The sequence below is a fragment of the Zingiber officinale genome, chromosome 3A (genome assembly GCF_018446385.1).
Source record: "Zingiber officinale cultivar Zhangliang chromosome 3A, Zo_v1.1, whole genome shotgun sequence".
Lineage (NCBI taxonomy): Eukaryota > Viridiplantae > Streptophyta > Magnoliopsida > Zingiberales > Zingiberaceae > Zingiber > Zingiber officinale.
Window position 1 is genome coordinate 56,521,352 of NC_055990.1, and position 24,814 is coordinate 56,546,165.

The 24,814-nt window shown below is 36.9% G+C and overlaps 1 protein-coding gene across 1 annotated transcript; it reads left to right on the forward strand.

Moving 5' to 3' along the window:
• The first annotated feature begins 1,171 nt into the window (after positions 1-1,171).
• On the forward strand, positions 1,172-22,176 carry LOC122051917 (carboxypeptidase SOL1-like). The gene is made up of 15 exons (XM_042613251.1): positions 1,172-1,485; positions 1,809-1,875; positions 1,955-2,050; positions 2,356-2,386; positions 2,512-2,568; positions 3,043-3,138; positions 3,251-3,373; positions 3,497-3,601; positions 3,746-3,792; positions 19,369-19,494; positions 19,619-19,721; positions 20,514-20,576; positions 20,683-20,763; positions 21,063-21,132; positions 21,827-22,176. Exons 1-15 carry the CDS (start codon positions 1,374-1,376, stop codon positions 22,132-22,134), a joined length of 1,485 nt encoding a protein of 494 aa, XP_042469185.1. The 5' UTR covers positions 1,172-1,373; the 3' UTR covers positions 22,135-22,176.
• Positions 22,177-24,814: the final 2,638 nt, after the last annotated feature.

Here is a 24,814-nt window from a genome sequence, read left to right on the forward strand (position 1 = left end):
ATCATTTTATCACACACTTTCTCTCTCCTTAATCTCTACTATCACACTCTCTTTCCTCTTTTTTCTCATTACACTTTCTCTCTCATCATACTTTCTCTTTCCTCAATCTCTTCCATCACACTCTCTTCCTTCTTTTTGTTTTCATCATACTTTCTCTTTCCTCAATCTCTCCCATCACACTCTTTTTTTTTTTCTCATCTCACTTTTACTCTCATCACACTTTCTCTCTCCTCAATCTCTCTTGTCACACTCCCTCCTTTTTTTTCCTCAACATACTTTCTCTCTTATTATACTTTCTCTCTCCTCAATTTCTCCCATCACACTCACTGTTCTCTTTTTTTTATCATACTTTCTCTCTCACCATATTTTCTCTCTCCTCAATCTCTCTCATCACACTCTCTCTCCTCTTTTTTCTCATTACATTTTCTCTCTTCATCATCTCCCATTATACTTTCTCTCACATCTATTTTCTCTCTTATCTTCTTTCATCATGCTCTCTCCCATCACACTCTCTTTTCTCATTTTCTCTCATTATATTTTCTCTCTCTTCATTCTTTCTCATCACACTTTCTCTCTCATCATATTTTCTCTCTAATCATTCTCTTTCATCATATTTTTCTCTTACATTCATCTTTTTCTCACATCTAATTTTTTCTCTTATTTTCTTTTAAGGGTAAAAAAGAAAATTTTGATTTATTCCGATAAAAAATATACAAGTAATCAAACATTGCTTTTAAGAGTGATATCCATGCTCATATCTATTCCCATTCCACAATACAATGATTCCCATTCCGATTCTTATTCCTAGGAAAGAATCAAACGCCCCCTTAATTGTAGTAAAAAGTGTTAGTGTATACACCCGGTTATTAGCATCTTAGTAATTATATACTAGTCAAATGTATATCCTAAAATTAAAAAAAATATAGATAGGATCATATAATAATTATATGATTAAAGGATAGGTATATGTATCCATGAGAAATTAATTTTTATTCTACAGTAACAAATTGAGTTATATCTATTTAACTTGCGTAACAAAAGCTAATTACATTAGTCTCAAAATTATGTGTCGACTTATATCTATTTAACTTTATAATTATGTTAGTAAGGAACCGATGACTTTCCTCATATCTATTTAACGTACTTACACACAGATGTGCAAGCTGACAACAAATTAGATAATATATATACTTAAAATAGATTATGGGTCGAATCGCGAAAGCAATCGGGCCGCCGTTTTTGTTTTATCGGCGCCGGCGACTTGTTTTTCGTCGTATTTTTTGTTTGAATTCAACAAGAAGGGGATCTGACGCTCTACTTTGGACGACGACGACGAAGCATCCATAGCGACGGAGAGGGAGCTAGGGCTACCTATGGAGCGCCTTCCTCTATTCTTAGATCGATTTATTGTTTCTCTGTCTTTCCTCTCCCTTCTCACCACTGCGATTGCAAGAGGCGGCGACCCAAGTCAGCATCCTCTTCCAGGTTTTCCTGTGAAACTTTTATCTTGACGCATTAATTTTCTTCCTCGATCTGATGGGAAATCGGTATTTAGACGCATTTAATAAAATCATGGGTGCGCGCTAAGCCACTCGCATCCTTTTTATTAAAAAAAAAATAATCGGATGGGAAATCTAGAGTTGGGTATGGCATCCCTTCTAGGGCTTTAATCTGCGAATTTGACAATTAGTGGTATTATGGATTATATTAGATTTGGTTTAATTGAATTGGGTACTATAAATTTTTTATTGATGTGATCTAAGAAGATTTGGTTTACCGGATATTCATTTTAAACGCATGGTTTACAGGGGTTGCTGATGCTGGAGACCGTATCTTAACTCGGCAGCTCTTTGAAGAGAAAGAGCCAGTTATAACGTATGTATTGAATGGTAATTTTTTTTGTGAAGCATGTTGGATGAATTTAAATTGTTCCAATATCTTACCAAAATTACAGAGATGAAATGGCTGGAGGGTACATGAGCAACTCGGAGCTTGAGGAGGCTATGAAGAAATTCAGTAAAAGATGTGCTAATATTTCCAGGATGTACAGGTATATTTGATAGGACATTAATATCTTTCATCTTTGCGTAGCCTGAGACTGTCATAAATGATTATTATTTTTTTTACTATTATCCGTTTATTGTAGCATAATTCCCTCAGGTAAAATGTTTATTGTAGCACTCGGGTTAGTAGAGTTAATGAACAAAATTAATTCACAATCTCAGACGTACATGATATAGAATAATATTATGGGCTCCTTATTTAAAATTGTTAGTTGGTAGCACTAGTTCTCTCTTTCGTGTGCTGATCGGCTCTTTCTTCTCTCTTCGAGTGATTGTTCAAATCTGCTTCCAGCATTGGAAAGAGTGTTAAAGGTTTCCCATTGGTAATTTTCTTATCAAGAAAAATAAAGTTGTTTTTCAGCTTTTATTATTATTATTATTATTATTATTATTATTTTGCTAAATTATAATTGTATTTGATTAAATATATCTTCATGTTTGGCTCTAGTGGGTGATGGAAATCTCTGACAAAGCTGGAGAGGAAGAGCCTGAACCTGCATTCAAGGTTAGTGTTTCCTAGCTTTCTCTAACATAATTTCTCATCCTTGAATAAGTAATGGAAGTCCTCATGGAAGATAAGTTGGATAACATTTTTTTTTTTCAGTTCTAAATTATTAGGCATACTTCCTAGCTTGAATGTATCTGTAATCCAATTTCCTTAAACCTTTTTTTTTGTCTGTGTTTTTTTAACATAAATGGGTAATTGTCTTCCATTGGATGTGTAATTTACATTGTTCATGTGTTCATGGGGAATAAAATTATGCTAAAATTCTCTCTTTGTAGTCTATACATATCTTGTCATCACTTGTTGTCATTGTTTGTGGTCTTAGAATGTTGTATGAACTCAGACTGAATCAACTGGATAGTACATTTATTTTGGCTACCATCTATATCTGTGATGTATATCTATCTGTGCTATTTTTGGATTTCCATTTTAGCTAACTTAAGGTGCTGAGCATACACTTAATGATTATTGCAGTTCATTGGTAATGTGCATGGTGATGAACCAGTTGGACGGGAGCTATTGATGCTTCTTGCTAACTGGTTATGTGACAATTACATGAAGGATCCCCTGGTAAACCTCTTCCCTGCGTCTCACAGAAAAAAGTGGAATACAACTAGTGTTTTCCTCAGTTAGTAGCTTCTGGTTCTTAATTGTTTGATATATTTTCCTCTCTATTTTACAGGCAACATTAATCATCAAAAATATTCACCTTCATATTCTTCCTACAATGAACCCTGATGGATTTGCTCTCAGGAGACGTGGGAATGCAAATAATGTGGATTTGAATAGGAATTTTCCTGATAAAGTGAGTTTTCTCATGAGAATGGCGATGGAGACAAAATGCCACATGATTTATTGTTTTTTCCATAATTTTTAACTGCAAGTGGTTTGTTTTCTAGTTTTGCTTAACAAAAGATAATGCTTACAGTTTTTTCCTATGAATGATATCATGCAAACTCGCCAACCAGAAACAAGAGCAATCATGACTTGGGTGAAAGAAGGGCATTTCACTGCCTCTGCAAGTTTACATGGGGTAATATTCACTTAACATTTATTCTACAATATCATGTTAAAAGACTTGGTGATAATTTTAGGTTCTAATTTTGCCAACCTTCTCTATCACGGGCTAACCCTATATGTTCTTGTAGAGTAACATATGAACTCTGCTCTTTTACAGGGTGCACTTGTTGCAAATTACCCATGGGATGGTTCTGAATGGATAAGGTAATTGACTTTTTCATGGCTTTTGTGTAGCGATGAAGAAGAATTATGTGATCCTGACATTTACAAAATCTATTATTTTATCATGAGAATGATTAATGGAAAATGCTAGATCTTTAAGTGATAGAAGAAGAGTGATGCAGTCCGATAAACTGTTGTAGTCTTTAAGTTGGATGGAAGCTTGTTTCAAAATTAATGAGTTTTCCACCCTTTTTTCTGGTTGCATAACTCTGCTAGGAAGCACTTCATTCTTCTTGTTGTATAGTCCGAGACTCAGGCTGCATCATATGATATGGTCAAAGTTCTAGTTACTTATATGTTTGTTGGACTAGTGGGCCAACCTATTGGATCATATGTATATTTTTAGCATGTTGAATATATGGTGTGCAATATTTTTCTGAAAATGTAAATTATATAATTCAAGGATAACTGACAAATCAGGAAACTGAGATGTCAACCAGTGTCAACTCAAGCTGCATTTTTAATTTCAAAAGTGAACCAGATAGACCAAGTTCAGTTCAGTTCTAGTTACTTATATTCTTGGGTTTTCTGGTTGTACGCACCAGTTCAGTTCAGGTCTATGCAATGTGAATTCCAAGGGTTTTATGCAGTTGCTTTGAAGTTGTGGTTCTCCTATGTGAACCAGATGCATGTTTGTGTAATGATTAGTCTTCCTGTACACTAACTTAATTATGCTAGTACTTTTCTGTGGGAAACAAAAGTTCAGAATCTTTCTTATGGCATTTGATTGATGGAAATATATATATAAAAATGATAAATCCAATTAGCCTCATTGACTAGCCCGGTGGTGACTGGTCCGACCTCACGGAATTTTCCCATCGACCACCATGTGCGGCGAGCAGTCCAGAAACCCAACATCCTTTGGTTGCGTACCCTATTTGGAGGAAAAATTTCTACAAATACGTCATAATTGGGGATCGAACCGCGGGTGCCTGTTGACAACTTGAATGTCCTGCCGTGACACCATAGCCCCGTAGACGATCGATGGAAATATCAGAATCTTCTATAGGGTGTCAAGATGACTTATACCATATGGTTATATGAGAATAATTTGATTTTAACCTTTCTCTATGTCATTCCTCAAAAGAGTACTGAATAGTTCTCTCGTGCAATCTTAGTTGCGTAATAGGAAACAAGAAAGAATGGAAGGGATAAATACTAGTTCCTTGGGTGCTTTATTCATTTGGGTATAAATGCTTGAATGTTACCCTAGGTAAGAATCTATATCAAGTGGTAGCTTTAAGAATGTACACAAGGAACATCGTAAATAGGCAATTGAGCAACAACTAATACCACTTATTATGTGATTTATTCCACTTCTTTCATCTCCTTGATCTGAGATTTTCCAACACTCCCCTCTCAAGTTGGTGCATGTATCTAACATCCCCATCTTGCCTATAATTGACTCAATTCCAGATTACACAGTTTCATATAGGCCTTCACGGGCCATCTGTTAGGATCCTTCGTACGGAGGCTAGAGAGGGGGGTGTAATAGCCGACCCCAAATTCGCTTTCTTTCTACAAATCGAGTTAGTAGCGGAAATAAAACAGTAGAAAGGAAATGGTGAGAAGATCAAACCTCAAACTCGATGGATGTAACGAGGTTCGGAGATGAACTCCTACTCCTCGGCGTGTCCGTAAGGTGGACGAAGCCTACCAATCCGTCGGTGGATGAGTCCCCGGAGAACCGGCTAATACAATATACTCCTTCTGGGTGGAGAAACCTCGCCACAATGTTTCTTGCACAAGCAAGATAGGAGTACAACAGATACAAGAAAGCAAAAAACGAAATGAAACACTTGCTTTCCTTTCTTGTTGACTGGAGTGATGAGCGCGACCGCACGGTGGCGAGAATCGATCGAGAAGCTCGCGAAGCTTCGGTGCGAGGCTCAAAGCTCGATAGCGGTAGCGAAGCTACGAAAGCGAAGTTAAGGAGAAGCGACTGACGAAGCCAGCAGCTTCTTTTATACTGCGAAGAAAACATGAAGGAATATACCGCGTTGCGTCGCGGCCTGATCGGTCCACGCCGTCGAGTGTCTGATCGGTCCGCGATCGATCAACGCTTTCCCGATCTCCGCTGCGATCGTGCTCGATCGGTCGTGGGGACGATCGGTATGGCGATCGTCTGGCGGCCGTCGGGCTGTGATTCCTCGCACTCCTCGAGATCGTCACGATCGGTCGGCGGGCCGTCGAGATATCACTGATCGGTCTTGCGGACCGATCGAGCTCCGTCTGATCGGTCCCGGACCGATCGATAGCTCACGAATCGTTCATTTGTTATCGATCGGTCGTGACCGATCAAATACCTGGCGTATCGGCTGGATCGATCGGTGGCCGATCGAGCAATTTTGCCCAACCAGTCGACTCTCCCAAACCAACATCCGATCAACCTTGACTTGTTATGCGTAGCATCCGGTCACTCCCTCGACATGCTAAGACTCCTACCAAGTGTCCGTCAATCCCTTCACTTGGACTTTCCTCTTCATGTCAAGTATCCGGTCACACCCTTGACCTACTTGACCTTCTCAACACCGGATGTCCCGATCACCCTCGATCCATCTGGATTTTCCCTGCCGCTTCACTTACGGGACTTTCACCTACACTGGGTTTCACTCACGGATTTCAACTCACGGGACTTGCTGACTTCACTCACGGGACTTTCCGAATGCACTCACCAGGACTTCACTTTCACTAGTTCACTCACGGATTTCCATTGCTGGCTTCACTCACGGGACTTCTCGTGAACTCCTGTTTGGACTTTCCCGTCTTAAGTCTCCATACTTGGACTTTCCGCGTGCCTCCCTGCTTGGACTTTTCCGTGCAAGTCTCCGTACTTGGACTTTTCGAGTCTCCATACTTGGACTTTTCGCGTGCCAAGCTCCTGCTTGGACTTTTCCGATCAGTCGACCGGTCAACCTTGACCTGGGTTGCACCTCTGATCTCAAACACCTATTCTTGTCAAACATCGAGAATCTGACTCTCTCTCGTCGTGAACATGAAACCTGACTCGGGTCGGTCAACTCGGTCGGTCAACCAGTCGACTATGACCTAAGGTTGCCAACAATCTCCCTTTGATGTTTGTGAAATCCAAATCAGTTAGGTTAACGATAACCTAACTTAGGTTTTCCAATGTTCTTCCTTGAACATTCTTCCAAAACCTACACTCTCCCCTTGGGACATCTCTCCCCTTTTTAACACACAAAAGAGGAATCAAGGTCAAGAGTTTCTTCCTAATGAAAGTCCCATACCTTTCATGAAACCCTTAATTTCCCCTTGATACTAAACTCAACACTCAACTTTAACTAGATCTTACAATCTCTAAGATCTTACAAAGAACCCAAAAGTGAATTTATTATAGTTAAGACTCCCCCTAAAGGTCAACTCCCCTTGACCATTGCACCAACAATGTCTTGGAGAGTTTCAAACCTTTAGAAACCCGAAACTTCGACTCCGGCTGAAATTTCAGACCACAAATAAATTCGGACTCGATCGGTCACGGACCGATCGGGACCTGGATCGGTCCTCGACCGATCCGGCCTCCTGGATCGGTCGGTGGCGATCAAGTTCGAATCGGTTTCGATTTCTTCTCTCCGAAATTGAAACTCACAACAAATTCTAGAAAATTGAAAAATTGTGAAATTTTGAGGATACATTCCTCATACCATATACTGTCAAAAAATAGTTTTTTATGAAAATAACTTCCATTTTGATCTTGATACAAAAACTTTGAAATAGTTCAAAGTTAAGTAAACTTTGTATCACAATGTTCGATGATGAATGCTATCACTAGAATGGCTTCATCTTTCAAATCAATTTTGAAATGATTTTAACCTTTAATTTGGGACCACAATCTTAGGGCTAAATGTATGACTTGTACATGGGCTTTCCCTATGATCCTCAATTTCTTGAATTAGGCTCATCTAGGTATAAGAACTATGCACCTTGATCCTAACTCATGATCCTAATATCTCACACACATCTAAAGTGTATCAAACACATCCAAGTCAATTTTGATGTGAGATATGGGTTTAGGCCATCTTAGGCTAAGTTCTCATGCATTTTCTAAACACCAATTTGATCTCAATATCAAATTGTGTTTCTATCCTTAAATCAATTTAAATTGATCATTAATGGAAGAGATGATGACATGGCATGAAATAAGATCATAAATAAAAACGTGTGCCAATGTCATGATGTCATGGCATAAAGTTTGGAACTTAAATAAACATGACATAAAACTAACCTAAGCATTATCATGAAAAGATAAACTTAAATATGATGTCATGACATGTGAGGGCAAACAATCATGGCAAGATTTAGCATGAATAAGACATACCTAGATTACCTATCTAAGTATCCTTAGCCTTAGCTAATACTTAAGCTTTAACCCTTGATTGCCCTAATATGCCAAAATCCTAATTTTGACACTTCTTGAACTCTAGATTCATTCATGCCACTTAAAGATCAAATTTATCCTCAAATCTTGGCATGTTTCATTTTTCCTCAAGAGTTCTCTAGATTTTCCCAAATTGTGCCAATTGAAATTAACATCATCATTTTCCATGATGGCACATTTTACTCTTCCAAGGAGTAAATATTCCATTTCATTTTCAAAGATTCCCAAAAACCTTGAAAATGCTCCTTGAGTGTCAATTTCCTCAAAGTTGGGTTAACTACCCTTCTAATCGGAGTTGACACTCTCTAACCCATCTATGGGGTAGAGAAGATGCTCCTAGGAACCCAATACCTATTTGAGCTCATTGGGTTCACTAAATATTCACTAGGGATAACTTCCCTAGCAACCCTCCTAATGACCCTCTTAGGCTTTAAAGCCTTGGTCATTTGGGACTCATCAAGATCAACTCTAGGGGTGACTCCCCTTGTGACCTTGGTGATGGTCTTCCTAGCCCTAGATTTTGTTCCATAATCGAATGGAACATTATGATAAGTGGGCTTGACCACTTGGGACTTAGGTTTGTGACCCAAACCTTTCTTGTCCTTGGACATTGGTTTTTGACCCTTAAACCCTAGAGATGACTTCTCTAAGTTCTTAAGAGCCTCTTCCAAAGTATCAAGTCTTGACCTCAATACTTGATTCTCCTTCTCTAATACTTCAAGTTTTAATTTGTCATTGTTCTTTGAGGCATTCCTAGGCATGTGTCTAGTTGATTTGGGATTCCTACCTAGGTTTTCCTTAGCCTTAGATGAGTTAATTCTAGGGTTGGCTTTCCTAGTGTTATCCTTATCTAGGCTCACATGTTTGACACCTAAGCACATATATTGATTCCTAAGATTATCATGCTTATCATTCTTGACAATTGCAATAAAACTACTAGCATGAGTCTTATTATTATTGCAAGAATGTGCCTTAAATGCTACCTTAGGGTTTGCCTTAGCTCCCCCTATCGACGTGCTCGGTCTCTTGTCCTTGTGAGATTGCCTCCCCCTCGGACATTGACTCCGATAATGTCCCCTTCGCTTGCATTGAAAGCACACCACGTGCTCTTTGCTCTTGCGTATCGGGACTCCGGCTTTCTTGACCTTTGGCGCCGGTGGAGTCTTCCTAACCCTCTTTGGACACTTACTCTTGTAGTGCCCAAATTCCCTACACTCAAAGCACATTATGTGTAATTTGCTAGAAATTAAAATGCTTGAGTTACCTAGGTTTGAGGATGGATGAACGCTCTCTCCTTCATCCCTTCCGGAGGTAGAAGCTTCTTCTTCTTGCTCCGAACTTGAAGAAGAACTCTCCTCTTCTTCTTTAGATGTTGAGTGGCCCTCAACTTCTAAATCCATTCCTCCATGATGTGAACTCCTTGGCTCACTTGACTCCTCTTCATGACTTGAAGTGGAGTTCTCCTCATGGAACTTTGCCAAGTTATTCCACAACTCCTTGGCATCGTTATATCCACCTATCCTACACAAAACATCATTAGGTAAAGAGAATTCAATGATTTTCGTTACCTCATCATTGATGGTTGATTGGTGGATTTGCTCCTTGGTCCACTCCTTCTCTAGGGTTTCTCCTTTCTTGTCCATCGGAGGCTTGAAACCTAATTGAACACAACTCCAATTTTCAAGGTTAGACATAAGAAAATACCTCATTCTTACCTTCCAATACGCGAAGTCGCAGCACTCGTAGAAGGGTGGAAACGTAATGTCTTCTCCGAGTCGATCCATTCTCTAGCTTGTGCTCCCACGGGTGTTAATCCGACGAAGAGTGCGCCTCGCTCTGATACCACTTGTTAGGATCCTTCGTACGGAGGCTAGAGAGGGGGGTGTGAATAGCCGACCCCAAATTCGCTTTCTTTCTACAAATCGAGTTAGCAGCGGAAATAAAACAGTAGAAAGGAAACGGTGAGAAGATCAAACCTCAAACTCGATGGATGTAACGAGGTTCGGAGATGAACTCCTACTCCTCGGCGTGTCGTAAGGTGGAAGATCCCGATCCGTCGGTGGATGAGTCCCGGAGAACCGGCTAATATCAACTCCTCCACAATGTTTCTTGCACAAGCAAGATAGAGTACAACAGATACAAGAAAGCAAAACGAAATGAAACACTTGCTTTCCTTTCTTGTTGGGTGATGAGCGGCGGTGGCGAGAATCGATCGAAGCTCGCGAAGCTTCGGTGCGAGGCTCGTGGCTCGATAGCGGTGCGAGCGAAGTTACAGGAGGCGGCTCTGACAACGAAGCCGCAGCTTCTTTTATACCTGCGAAGAAAACAGCGAAGAATATAGCCGTTGCGTCGCAACGGCTGGTGCTGATCGGTCCGATCAGGAGTGTCCTGATCGGTCCACGGATCGATCGGCGCTTTCTCCGATCTCCGCAGCTGATCGATCGTGCTACGATCGGTCGTGGGACCAATCGGTATGGCGATCGATCTGGCGACCGTCGAGGCTTATGAGCGGTTCCTCGCTCCTCGAGATCGTCACCGATCGGTCGGCGGGCCGATCGGATATCACTGATCGGTCTTGCGGACCGATCGAGCTCAGTCCTGATCGGTCCCGGACCGATCTCGGTCCCTGAATCGATCAGTTAGTCTCCTGATCGGTCGTGAGACCGATCAATGTCTGATAAGACCGATCCAGAGCTTGGTTTTGCCCAAACCAAGTCAACTCTCCCGAACCAACATCCGGTCGACCTTGACTGGTACATCGTAGCATCCGGTCACCTGCTAAGACTCTCTCACCAAGTGTCGGTCAATCCTTTGACCCGGACTTTCCTCTTTGTCAGTGTCATCCCTTGACCTTCTCGACCTGATGTCACGATCACCATCCGTGGATTTTCCTGCCGGCTTCACTCACGGGACTTTCACCGCTTCACTCACTAGGGTTTCACGGCTTCACTCACGGGACTTCAATGCTGCCGCTCAGCGGACTTTCCGAATGCACACCGGGACTTCCACTTTCACTAGGATTTTCACCGGCTCACTAGGATTCCATTTGCTGGCTCACGGGACTTCTCGTGCGAACTCCCTGTTTGGACTTTCCCCGTGCTAATTCTCCATACTTGGACTTTCCGCGTGCCAAGCTACCTACTTGGACTTTTCCCCGTGCCAAGTCTCCATACTTGGACTTTTCGCGTGCCAAGCTCCCTGCTTGGACTTTTCCCGAATCAGGTCAACCTTGACCTAAGGTTGCACCTACAATCTCCCAAACACCTATTCTTGTCAAACATCAAGAATACAATTCTCTTCTCGTCAAACATCGTCAAACATCAAAACACAACTCGAGTCAGGTCAACTCGAGTCAGGTCAACCAGGTCAACTATGACCTAAGGTTGCACCAACACCATCATCTTCAATCTTGCTTTCAATAAAATTTCTGCCCATTTTCATCTGCTTCATTTGGTTGTTGAACTAGGTTGTTCACAAAGCTGATTGTAGATTTCATGTAACTATACATCACTCTATGATGCACACTGGAAGCTGAAGATCTTTTATCAATATTTTCATCCATATGAACTCACAAAATCCTTCTGCAATAGTTTGAAATTCCATGTCTTCACTAATTGCTATAATGGATTGCTTTTTCTCCATGTAGCCAAAGTTATCCCAAAGTTTGCTGCAGTATCTGGAAGTAAGCCTACTCCTAGTGATAGAGATTGTCTAATCTGCATTAACAAAGCCTGGTTTCCTTCGTTTGTCACTCTCCTGAAATATCAACCCTTTTCCAACAGCCCCTTTTAGATAACCTAGGATGTGAAATGCAACATCTAAGTGCTGCTTGATGGTGAATGCATAAACTAGCCTTTTACCTAGTCGGGATGATACTGGGACGCCTGGGGTGAGCATTATCACCTTTTGCTCCGATAATGGGCTGAGTGAGTGCGAGGTAGATGAGTCTTCCCACTGGTCCTAGCACCTGCTTCTATCCACAGGAAAATCTTCTTTGTCACTTCTTACCTTCCAATTTGTTTCCAATGGAATAGCTATAGGTAATGCTATGCTCCATTCCCATTAATTTTTGATGATCAGATGGAAAGAAAGGATTTTTAATATCTTACTATTTTATTAAAAATCTCCCCCTTTACTAACTAACTTTGGTGAAGCCTAAAATAAATTTACATTAATATCCTTTTTTTTATTCACACTAAAAATAATTTCAAGGTTTATTAGTAATTCTACAAGCGAAACAATCAGTGATCCAGAGTTCGAGACTCAGCTGCGGCATATTATTATGAATTTTTCTCATTATTAATTTTCTCTGGTTGTTTTATATAAAAAAATATAGTTCTCTGTCCCACATCTTAGAATTGACAACAGTATGATAAAAAAAGTTTCTATAAATATTTTAGACCAACAATGTTAAAAATATACTTTCCTTAGTTTTTTTTACTAAGATAAGTATAATATTAAATTAAATTAATTTTTTTCATAGGGAAGCCGTAAGGGTGACACTCGAAAATCCAAACAATTCGGATTTTTAAAGACCCAAATAATTCAGATTTTCAAAAGTATACCCTAATGATTCTACTTTAGTATTTTAATATTAAAATACTTTAATTAATATAATTTTATTATAAAGGGTAAATGTGATTTCAATGTATTATATTATACACGCGACGCGTGTGCACGATCACTAGTATGGTATTAAAAGCTAAGCCCATACTCTGTGTGGGTGAGAGGATGTGTGGAAGCTAGGATATTGACACCCATTAGTCTTCACATGGACAACTATGGTCGAGTGATCTTTTGGATGGAAAGAGCTTCTCTCTAATTCAATAGTAGGATTGCAACTTAACATAATTTTTTCCCTAAGAGGCACAGATCACAATGATTTTATGATATGAAAAAAGTACCTTCTTTGCTCCATGCTACTACCATTCCCAAGATGTACTCCACAGTAACCAGATCTTGGATTTAAAATAGCCCTTTCTTAAGCTTCACAATTTCTTTCTCTTCATCACCCATTATTATGATATCATCGAAGGGCCCAATTAAAATAGCTTTCTTACCACATTGCATTTTTTATGAATAAGGTATAGCTTGCCTTGAATCTTTTAGAGTAGATCTGAATCTTGGACACAGCCCTTGGAGATTGCTTCAAACTACATAAGAATTTCTTAGCCTGGACATGTTTCCAACCTTTCTTATGTTTTAAAACCATGATAGAGATATTAGATCTCCTCCTCTAGCTCTCCATTGAGCTAAGGATTTATAATGTCTAATTGAAAGAGCTCCCAATCAAGATTATCAAATTTTTAATGTCACTACATTAAAACTCTTACGGAATTCAAATTTTGCTACCAGTGCAAAAGCTTCTTCATAGTACATCCCATAGTTTTGAGTGAAACGTTGAGCTACTAACCTCGCCTTGTGTCTGTCATTGCTTCCATCTTATTTCTATTTTACAGTAAACACTCGTTTGCATCCTTTTTCTTTCTTTCTATATTATATTTTACAGTAAACACCTATTTGCATCCTATTTCTTTCTTTCTATATGATACTCCTACTATGTCCCATGTATAATTTCTGATAAGGCTTTCATCACCTTCATGATTGCAACCTTCCACTTAAGGTTCTCCAAGCTTTTTCTTGAATATTTTTTTGGATTCTCCACTTGATCAAATATGATGGTGAAGCTCCTGAATTTTGGTGACATCTAGAGTATGTTTAATAATTGGAGATGGATATTTAGTGCAGAATCTTATCCCCTTTCTTAGAACAAGAGCATTCAGACTCTTTTCCACAAGCACGTTTTCCTTTACCTGACTCAATTCAGGTGATTGGCTAGGCTTAGGAATTGGAGTTGTTGGCTGTGTACACCTGCATAAATTTTTTAGGCTACTGTTGCAACTCTCCCCTTTCATTAGTGATAGGAAATATAAACAATGTTTGATCAGTAATAGGGGAACTCGAGTCATGGCTAGAAATTGATATCGGGAGATAGATAATAGAGATCCCAGTGACACTGTTGATATCTCCCCCTGATGAGAGACATTGATGTAGAAAGGCTTATGTCAAGCAAAGTGGCACATTGTTTGATAGCAAGAAGTTTTGAGACATGACAATAATATTTATATCCTCGTTGAGTGGGGAAATGCCAAACAAAGAGACATTTTAGAGCCTTTGGTTCTGGCTTGTGTTGGGTTTGTCTTGTATTGTGAACATATATCGTGCATCTAAATACTCGTGGAAGAGAATTTAGGATAAACACATAGGACGAGTGTCCAAAAATGTACTCAATGGTGTCCAAAATTGAAGAATTTTAAAAGGAAGAGAGTTTATGAGGTAGAACCTGTTGTTTAAAATTCGTGCCGGAAGAAATTTGTCATTTCGTACAAGGCGAAATTTGTCATTTCATCTGTCGCTCGGCACCACTGCCACCACAAGGTCGCAGACGCGCTGCGATCCCACAGCGGCCTAGGTCGCACGTGCAATATTAAACCTATGGTGTAATAATTAAACTTATATTAATAATTTTAATTAACTCCTAGCTATAGTAGAAAACAGACTTCACCCTAATAAATTATCCTATTAACTTTATATATATATATTATTTATTTTAATTTTGAAAATATATAATAACATTTTTATTTATTTATTTATCATATGGAAGCGTTCCGTCCTCATACTTTTTTTAAATATATTTTATTTAAGTAGATTTTATTTATTATTTTTAAATATTTATATTTATATTTTTAATTAATATATTTTATATTTAAAACCTAAATCTATCAATCGGTATGATATGGTACTGATATTGTATTGAACCCGTCATAAATTAAAAGTTTGATACAGTTCAAAATTTTGAACCTTGCTTGAACGAATTCATTTTATTTTCCATTATTTTTTTCATAACTGAATAATGATTTTGAATTAGATGAAACTCACCCCCTACCTTGGGTTTTGATGGAATGTGAATGAAAATTAAGTTTTGAACGAAAATACCCTTAGTATATTTGTTCAATTTTTCTTTTATTTCACTCTCTCCTTATTCTCTATCATCATACTTTCTCTCTTATCATACTTTCTCTCCTCATTCTATCATCACATTTTCTCTCTCAATATACTTTCTCTCTCCTCATTCTCTCTCATCACACATATTCTCTCATTATTTTCTCTCTCTCTTCATTCTCTCCTCATTTTTTTCATCATACTTTCTCTCTCATCATTCTTTCTCTCTTCTCATTCTATCATCACATTTTCTCTCTCAATATACTTTCTCTCTCCTCATTCTCTCTCATCACATATTTCTACCATTTTCTCTTTGTATTCTCTCTCATCATACTCTCTCTCATCATTTTCTCTCTCTTTATTCTCTCATTTTTTCATCATACTTTCTCTCTCCTCAGTCTCTCTTACCATACTCTCTCTACATTTTCTCTCATCGCACTTTCTCTCTCTTCATTCTCTTCCATTACACTTTCTCTCCTCATTTTCTCTCATCACACTTTCCCTCTCTTTATTTTTTCCCATCTGACTTTCTCTCTCATCACATTTTCTCAACATACTTTCTCTCCTCAATCTCTCATTTCTCTCATCACACTTTCTCTCTCTTTATTTCTTTCCCATCACTCTTTCTCTCTCAACACACTTTCTCTCTCATCATACTTTTTCTCTTTTCAATCTCTCCTATCATGTTCTCTCTCTTCATTTTCTCTCATCACACTTTCCCTCTCTTCATTTTTTCTCATCACACTTTCTCTCTCATCATATGTTTCTCTCACATTCAACTTTCTCTTCCATCTAATTTTTTTCTCTTATTTTCTTCTAAAGGTAAAAAAGGAAATTTAGGTTCATTCTGATTGAAAATATTCAACTAACCAAATATTATTTTTAAGAATGATACCCAAGCTCATACCCATTCCCTTTCCACAATACTATGATACCCATTCCCATTCCGATTCCTAGGAGAGAACCAAACGCCACCTAAGATTTGAAGGTTCTTTCTTTTTGCCATTGTGTTTTATTGGACTGTATAGGCAACAAGAAATTTGATGTAACATGCCATTGTCAGTAAGATAATGTGTAAGCTTGGGAGAGGTAATTCCTAGCATTATCTATTCTTACATTAGTGGATGGCCCAATAACATTTTGAATAACTTTATAGAAGGCTTTGAACTGATGCTTACCTTTAATTTTATATCATTACTTACATCCAATGTGCTCTAATTTTTTCATCAATAAAAGTTACAAACCATCTAAGTCCTAGAAAGAGTTAGAGCTTGGCCCTAAATGCCATTGTGAAAAGGTTTGTTTTGTTTAGCAAGAATGCAATGATCACGTTGAAAAGAAATACTCCTGCTTTGATAAATAAATGAGAGTACAATGATTTAAGATAATGAAAACCAGGATGTCCTAGCCATTTATGCCACCACATTAATTTGGAATTATTTTACACAGTTGAAGAAACTTTACCCTGTATTGGCTTAGGAGGCATCGCCTGTGATATAGTACATACCATTCTTCGTCTAAACACTTCTAATCATCCTCCTGCGAGATTGATCCTCAAACTCAGAAGGAAAAAAAAGTGACCATCAATCTAAGTTCTTGGGCATATTACTATCCAAAATAAGGTTGCATGAAACTTCTTGTATACAAAAAATAAATATCACTTGAAGTCAGGTAAGCAAATTGTTCTTTGACTCATAATTATGTTGTTGTACCATCAACAATGGTCACTATGCTTTTGTTCCCTACCTGAAACTCAGTGATGATATCCTAGGTTCCTGTCATCATATTTGTTGCTCCTGGATCTATTATTCTATAATTTAACATTGACCTTCTAAGTAGCAGAGGATGTTCTAAATGGCAACTAAGGCAACTGCCTAGGCGAGAGACAAACATCAATTGCACTACTTTTGTCAAAGGTGGCGTTTTAATCAGTCAAAGTCAATGTAGGTAAAAAAAACCCCTTGCGGTGCATTAGGTGATTTGGATCGGCACGACACAAGATGTCAATGCGGTGAAGCGTTTGAATGTGTACCCTGGGATTGGTGACGAGTTCAGACCCATCATCCGAGCCCGGCGAGGGGTTCGGACGCGTCGCATGACGTGATCCGAAGTCGAAGTGCCGAAACAGAAGTTAGGTTTTTTTTTTTAATTTATGGTTTAATTGATTAATAATTTTAATTAACTCCCAATTATGATTGAGATAATTTCAATAGACTTAAAGCCTAATAAAATTATCCTATATATATAATTATTTTTGTTTATTTTTTAAATGATATTTAGATTAAATTTTTTTATTTTTAATTAATATATTTTATAGTAAGTTTTTGTTCTAATTTTTGATATTTTATTTAATTATTGAAGATTTATAATAACACAAGTCAACTGCTTAGGTGCTAGGCAGTCACTCATTGCCCCGTCTACTGTATAACATTGGATGACTTAGATTATATTTGTTGCCACTAGTGGATTTGAGGATATTGATGCATCTATTCTCCTGCAAGTTTAGTTTGATTAGCAGTTAAAGGAGAAGCTCAACTTGTGACTGGACAAATTCAGGCTAGGGTTATTCTTTTCAATCTCTTGGGCAGCCTCAGTAGTATAATGCATTTTGATTTGATCAAGGTTCATATGCAATATGTAAGGGCCTATATGGTCAATGTTTTAAATATTTAAAATATTTATATTGATATCTAAAAGATAAACAAGTTTTATCACCAAATAGAGTGACTTAGGTTTTAAGTCATTTTCTTTAATCTAAATTTATTCAGATAAGTTAAAGATGGCTTTTTGGTTGCATATGTAGACTGCATATGCCATATGCAATTATATGCAGTCTCTTTCAAAATAAACCTGTGTGGCTGGATATGTGGCCCAAGCTGAGTTTTTTAAAACCATGGATTTGCTTCCCTTCTTTTCCAAGGCATCCAGATCACTGGCCTTCCGCATCTCTTCCAACATATTTCCCTTGTATGAAAGGGTTTGTTGTAGTGTTCATGCCATTGTTTGTCCCATGGTACTTGATTCCAAGGTGAATTGCTCCATGCTTGAGAGTGGGGAGTGCAGGATTCTGTGCGCCACTGGATGATGGATGAAAAATCTGAAACCTTTGACTTTCTTCAGAGCGGGCAGCAAATGCTTCGCACAAGGATGGAAGGGCTTGATGCTGAGTAGTAATTCACTTCCCTCATTGAGATCAGAATTAAACCCTTGAAGGAAGTTGAACATTGTATCTTTCTCAAGCATCTGCTGTATTGCTCAGCATCATTGCGGCTTTCCCAGTTCATATCATAAAACAAATCATTCTCCTACAGTTGTTCCATCAATCAGTTGTAATAGGTTGATACATCCTTATTGCTGAGTTGGGTGGTTTGAATTGCAGAGCACACTTCAAAGCATTATGCTATATTCTCCATATCAAAATATATATCCTCTATTGCTTTCCCTATTGCTTTCCTTATTTCTTTAGCAGCTTTTAGAATAAGTTGATCCTTCTGATCTTTTGGCTCCATGGCTCCATTGAGTTTATAAGTCAGGTCATAATGATCAAGTTTTCAGCCTCTCAGCTGTTGTAGTGAGCTGCATTTGAAGGAACAAGAACAGCAGCCTTGAGATATGCTTTCTTTCCTTTATCTTTGATTACCAAGGAAACAAATTGAAATCATTCTGTAAAGTTACTCCCATCAACTTATGCTAACTGTAGGTTATGGAGATCAAGAGAGGATATGGTGGGATTGGATAGTAGGATATTGGTGTATTGAATTGGAAGTAGCAGAAAAGCTCTGCCGTTGTTATATCCAAAGAGTTACTTGCCATGGCTCTGATACCATAACATCAGAAAGAATTGAAGGGATAAAAACTCCGTCAAGCGCTTTATTCACTAGGATAAATACTTGAACACTATCCTAGTTAGTTATCTATATCAAAGGATAGTTTCCCTAAAGTAAGAAAGGTACATAAGGGAAATAGTAAATAGGCAATATTGTGAAATCACTAATCCCTCTTATGGTGAGTTCTATTCCAATTTTTGATAAATCCCAATCTGTGATTTTCTTGACCTGGGATTTCCCGAATTTTCATCACAATAGTTAGAACATGTAATGATAATACACTGTGTCATGTGGTGGACATTTTTTGTAATGGGTATGATCTCCATTTTGCAGGAAACAATACAATGCATGCCCTGATGATAGAACTTTCCGCTATATGGCTCGTGTCTATAGTAACTCTCACTATAACATGTCACTGAGTAAAGAATTTGAAGGGGGCATAACAAATGGGGCACTCTGGTATGACATATCTGGACTATTACTCCTTGCAGATTCTGGATTTATGCTTCTCTAACTAGTTGGTCTCCATGATAAGTTTTTTTCCCTTCTATTTAAACTCTGGAAATTTATCTTATGTTTTAAGGTATCCTATATATGGTGGGATGCAAGATTGGAACTACATTCATGGGGGCTGTTTTGAATTAACTTTGGAAATTAGCGATAATAAATGGCCTCCTGCGAATGAGGTTTGTTTGAAACTATGTTTCCTTTCAAAGATGACTTTTTTTTCTAGCCAAATAGTGTAAAATTTGATTTTTTTTTTTTTTCTGGATGAGCATTGTTAAAGTAACATAAGACAACATTGTTGAACATGCTTTCATAACACATCCTTCTATGAAAGCGTGATGCTTGTACTCCAAAGTCAATTTTGTGTTTCTTCTGAATATCTTAGATCTAAAATTGTTGCTTTCCATGAGGCTCAAAGAGATCAATAAAGTAAGAGAGATATAATAACCTATTGATTTGTCAGTAGATGATACATAGTGTCTGTTATGGATTAATCTTATGAGTTGTATACTTGTATAGAATGAGACATGAAGTTTCATAATAGGCTCATTGTTTTATTAGGAAGAATGAAAATACAATTGTAGATGACATGTGAGTGAATAGTTCTCTGCATGGGAAGGATCAGCATGTTTTCAGAATACTCTCCATCATGTTCTTTTAACATTCATAGACCAATTTCACATACACGATGCATGAAACACATATCCCTCAAACAGGATTTAGGTTGGATATATGGTATGCATAGAATATAAATGGTGGATGTAGTTAGGATCTGCAAATCGAATGACTCTTAGCACAGTAAAAATGAACATCTCCTGCTTTGAAGGATTGGTTGATGAGAACAATTTAGATGTCTGCTGGTAAATGAATTTAGTTCACTTATAATCCTGTAATCATTACTATATGATGTATTGAATGTGTCCCTTTATATAATTGAAGTGTTTTATTGTTATCTTATTCTTTATGTGCAGCTCCCTGTTCTCTGGGAATATAATAGAAAAAGTATGATAAACCTTGTAGCGAGTGTGGTAAAGGTACTCTTGCATACAGACTCCCATCATACTTTGGCATAATGTCTGTCAACATAGAAGTCATACTTTCATTGAATTAAATCATATTCGAGTTACTTTAACATTTCAGACTGGGATTCATGGAAGGGTATTTTCAAAGGACGGTCATCCTTTGCCTGCTTCAGTAATGATCAAGGGGATTAATTCCATGGTAATTTTATCCAGAACTTATTTCTATACATTTTCAACAGTGAAATTTTGTTCTGTAAGGAATATGATTTTCTCTCTTTTGATGTTATTGGCTATTTTTTTTGCTTATTTGTGATTTTAACTAGCTGATGTGGGATAGTTCAATCTAAGGAACCTAGACCTAGAGCTTTGCTTTCATAAAACTAGCATAGAACATCTTCAAAGTTCGATATTTTTCTTTTAAAAACTTGTTTAACTGTGGTGCTTATTATAACCATTTCAAACAAGACTTGTAAACTTTGTTTTTCTTTTCTATTGTAGGTGAATGCCAGCAGTATCCTTGGAGATTACCATCGGATGTTGGCTCCTGGGGCTGGGAAAAGCTATCAAGGTAGTTTGTCCAAAGTTGCATTAATTTTTTTACTCTTAAGAATCACCTAAATTTGAAGTTTAGTAGTGAAAAAAGTAAGTTTGTTTCCAAAAGCATCTCTTGATGTGCTTTGTTTCTTTGCTTGTATTTGAGCATTAAGAAAAACCCTTTGGGTGAATGAACCTCAAAATCCTCAAGGATAATTTTCCTAGTTTGCTCTACTTCTAGTCATTGTTTATTTTATATAGAAAGGTTGCACAGCGTGGTTTACCAAATAAATCGTGAAGTTGTGCGTGCACAAAATAATTGATTATGGTTCCTGATTAAAGGACGACAGTGCTGGTGTATTTTCCAATTCCCTTTTATCTAATCAGCCATGAATTTGTGCATGCGCCAAATGATTTGTAATGGTATGGAAACTAAGACTGCCGATGTATTTTCCAACTTCTCTCTAACTTTGTCCCGATAGTTAAATTTGAATATATTTACTACTTATGGTGGCAAAAGGCGAATACGCTCGCCCCCAGCGCCCCCGTCAATCCGTCCCAGGGTCAACACGGAGGAGGTAAATCACGGGTGGCTACTAGCCTTTGAAATAGTGACTAGCACATAAGGGAGACATTTATCTCGAAATATATTTACTACTTAGAACTATAATATGAAGTGTGCTATGTCAGAGATGTGGTTTGATTATTAGATTCTTTCTTTTTTCCAGTTTCGGTATCTCTGCCTGGTTTCCAGCAAAAGACTACACAAATATTGATGCAAGATTCATCAGCCAGTTTGGATTTCATTCTTGAACCTGAAGATTCAAGCAAAATTAGACGTATTCCTAGGATATTGGGTTGCAGGTGCGATGGCACCGACAAACTAGAATTGGTCCAGTATCTGAGAGGTATTCAGCTGGAGATATATATTGTGGTCTCCATCTGCTTATTTTTATTCATCTTGTTTAAGAGGAAATGGTTCCTTAAGTTGGTGAACCAGAGACATATTGTCACCCCAAAACGATCAATTGTTTAATTGCCTGGTGAACTAGTCAAGGTTTATATTATTCTTCTACCATGACCAAGCCCTTTTCCTTGTTTGAGTTATTAATGTTAGTATTGTTTGTTAGGGATATTACGGACTTATAAGCACACTTGGGAAGCATTGGCTTCTTTCTTGCCGTATGCATTTCCTGAAGCTATGATGTAAGTTGCAAAATTTATATTCTTCCGACAATAGTTATATGGTATAGAATCTATTTGCAAGAGCAATGATCTTCTTAGTTGCAAGTAATTGTGAATGAATCCTGAACGACACTGTATCATCTGCCCTAGGATCATTAGGTTCATCCTATCTATTCTGCAATGTCCAATGGTAGTCACTTAGTAACCTCACATGGTCGGCTTCCCTAAAAAAAAATGATAAATCCAACTATCCCGAGGGTGATTGATTTGGTCCTATAAAATTTTTATATTAGCTATCAGGATAAATTGGAAAGTTATAATTGACCTATGTGGAGAGAATTTTTTTTTTCTCGATTTTATCAAAATTGACTATAATAGCAATTTTATTCTGTACTAACCAACTTAACCGTGCCTTGTTCTGCAATGTCCAAGCTTGTCCCTGAACTTGTCCCTGAACTAGGTTAATAATATCCCTCGCAGAAGATAGTTGGGAGTTTTTAAGGGCAATCATTGTCGATGATACAGGTGCTATAAGCTTCAGTTGAGTGCACGTTACCCAACAACAACTCATGACTAATGAAGAGATGCCAGCCTCGTCAATTATGCACTCCAGGACCAATGCAGTAAACTGATGAATCCCCCACCATAATTAAACTGATGAATCCCCCACCATAATTTAAATTTTACATGTAATCTCTATTCATAAAAAATTTTATTTTCAGTCCCTGCATGTAAAGTTTTATTTACTTCAACTTCCTCACGTAAATTTTGTTATCTAATTACCCCTCAGATTTTTTAAGTACAAAAGGTTCAAAAATGAGTATAATTTTTCTTAAAATCAATACTTTACACTAGAATTGAGTATATTTTCTATTAAATTGAGCATGATTTTTTTTCTGTTTTAATATAATTCCTCCTAAATTTAATATTATTTAAAGAAAAAATTTAATATATTTTCTCTCCAATTAAGTATCATTTAAAGAAAATATAGCATATTTTCTATCCAATTGAGTATTATTTAAAGAAAATCTAGTATATTCAAGTATATCTTCTATTAAAATTGTCCTTCATATTTTTTAGGTATAAATAGTCTCAAAATGAGTATAATTTCTATTAAATTCAACATTTTAAACTAGAATCTGAGTATATTTTATATTATATTGAGTACGATTTTTTCTACTTAATATAATTCCTCCTAAATTCAGCACCATTTAAAGAAAATCTATTATATTTTCCATCCAAATGAGTATCATTTAAAGAAAATCTAGTATATTTTTCATCCAATTGAAGTGGAAAAAGAATCGTGCTCAATTTGATAAAAAATATACTAGATTCTAGTTTAATGTATTGAATTTAAGAGAAATTATATTCATTTTTAGATTTTTTATACTTAAAATATCAGGGACAATTAGGTAAATATATTTAACTAGAGAGTAGAAACAAAGATTTACTCCAATAAAAATTACATGCCAAATTATATTTGGCAATGAGGATTGCATAAAAATTTTCCCTTGATTTAATTCACAAAGATACAATTCTTATTTATTCGCTTTAATCAATTTCAATCATAATTGCATGCCTTTATGGAAGGCAGTAAACAGTCGAGCTAAATAGATAACCAATCTGAACCATTTAAAATTAATGAAGCGTTGTTTAAGTTTGGTCGGCTTTATTATTTTATCAATCTCTTAAATCGATCTTTGATGGTTTAAAATTCTATATTTTAAAATTATTTAAATTGGTTAGTGAACCTGATGTTATAAATTTATTTATTATTTTTTATAAAAATTATTAATATTGGATCATGGATATTGATACGATGATAAAAATGATCCCTCCTATCTCAAAAGTAGGTCAAAGCAAGGAGGATCAGCTGACGTAGAGGTTAAAATCAAACGATCAGAGTTGTATGGTCAGATAGACTTAAAACTGCTGACACTGTTGCAACACTGTTACCTTATCCACTACTAAAGCAAAGTACATAGCATGAGGAAATGTGCATCTCAACTATTATGGATGATGCACACCTTAAAAGATTATCAATTAGATTAAAAAAATATAAAAATTTCAATTGATAACATAAGCTCAATCAATTTAACCAAAAATCCAATACACCAATCAAGGACTAAACACATAGAGGTTAAGCATCACTTTGCAAGGGATCATATAGCTAGGGATGATCTTGTACTTCACTATATTGAGTCCAAGTCAAACTTAACAGAAATTTTCACAAAATCCTTACCTGAACTTGAGCTCAGTACACTTAGAAGATAATTAGGTATATGTTTAGTATAAAAAATTTTAAACTTTTCAAAATCATTTTTTGTTTTGCCTTTTCAAAAATTATGATTTTTTTAAAATTATATTATCTCTTTAAAAAATTTTATAGCTTTGTTTTAAAATTCTAGGATAAATTATTTTATTTACTTCAAAAACTCCCAATTTTACTAGTATTTTCAAATATTAGACTTAACTTAGGTTTTTCTCTAGAAAGTAAGTACCCATAGGTTTTAATTAGAGCATCTCATAAG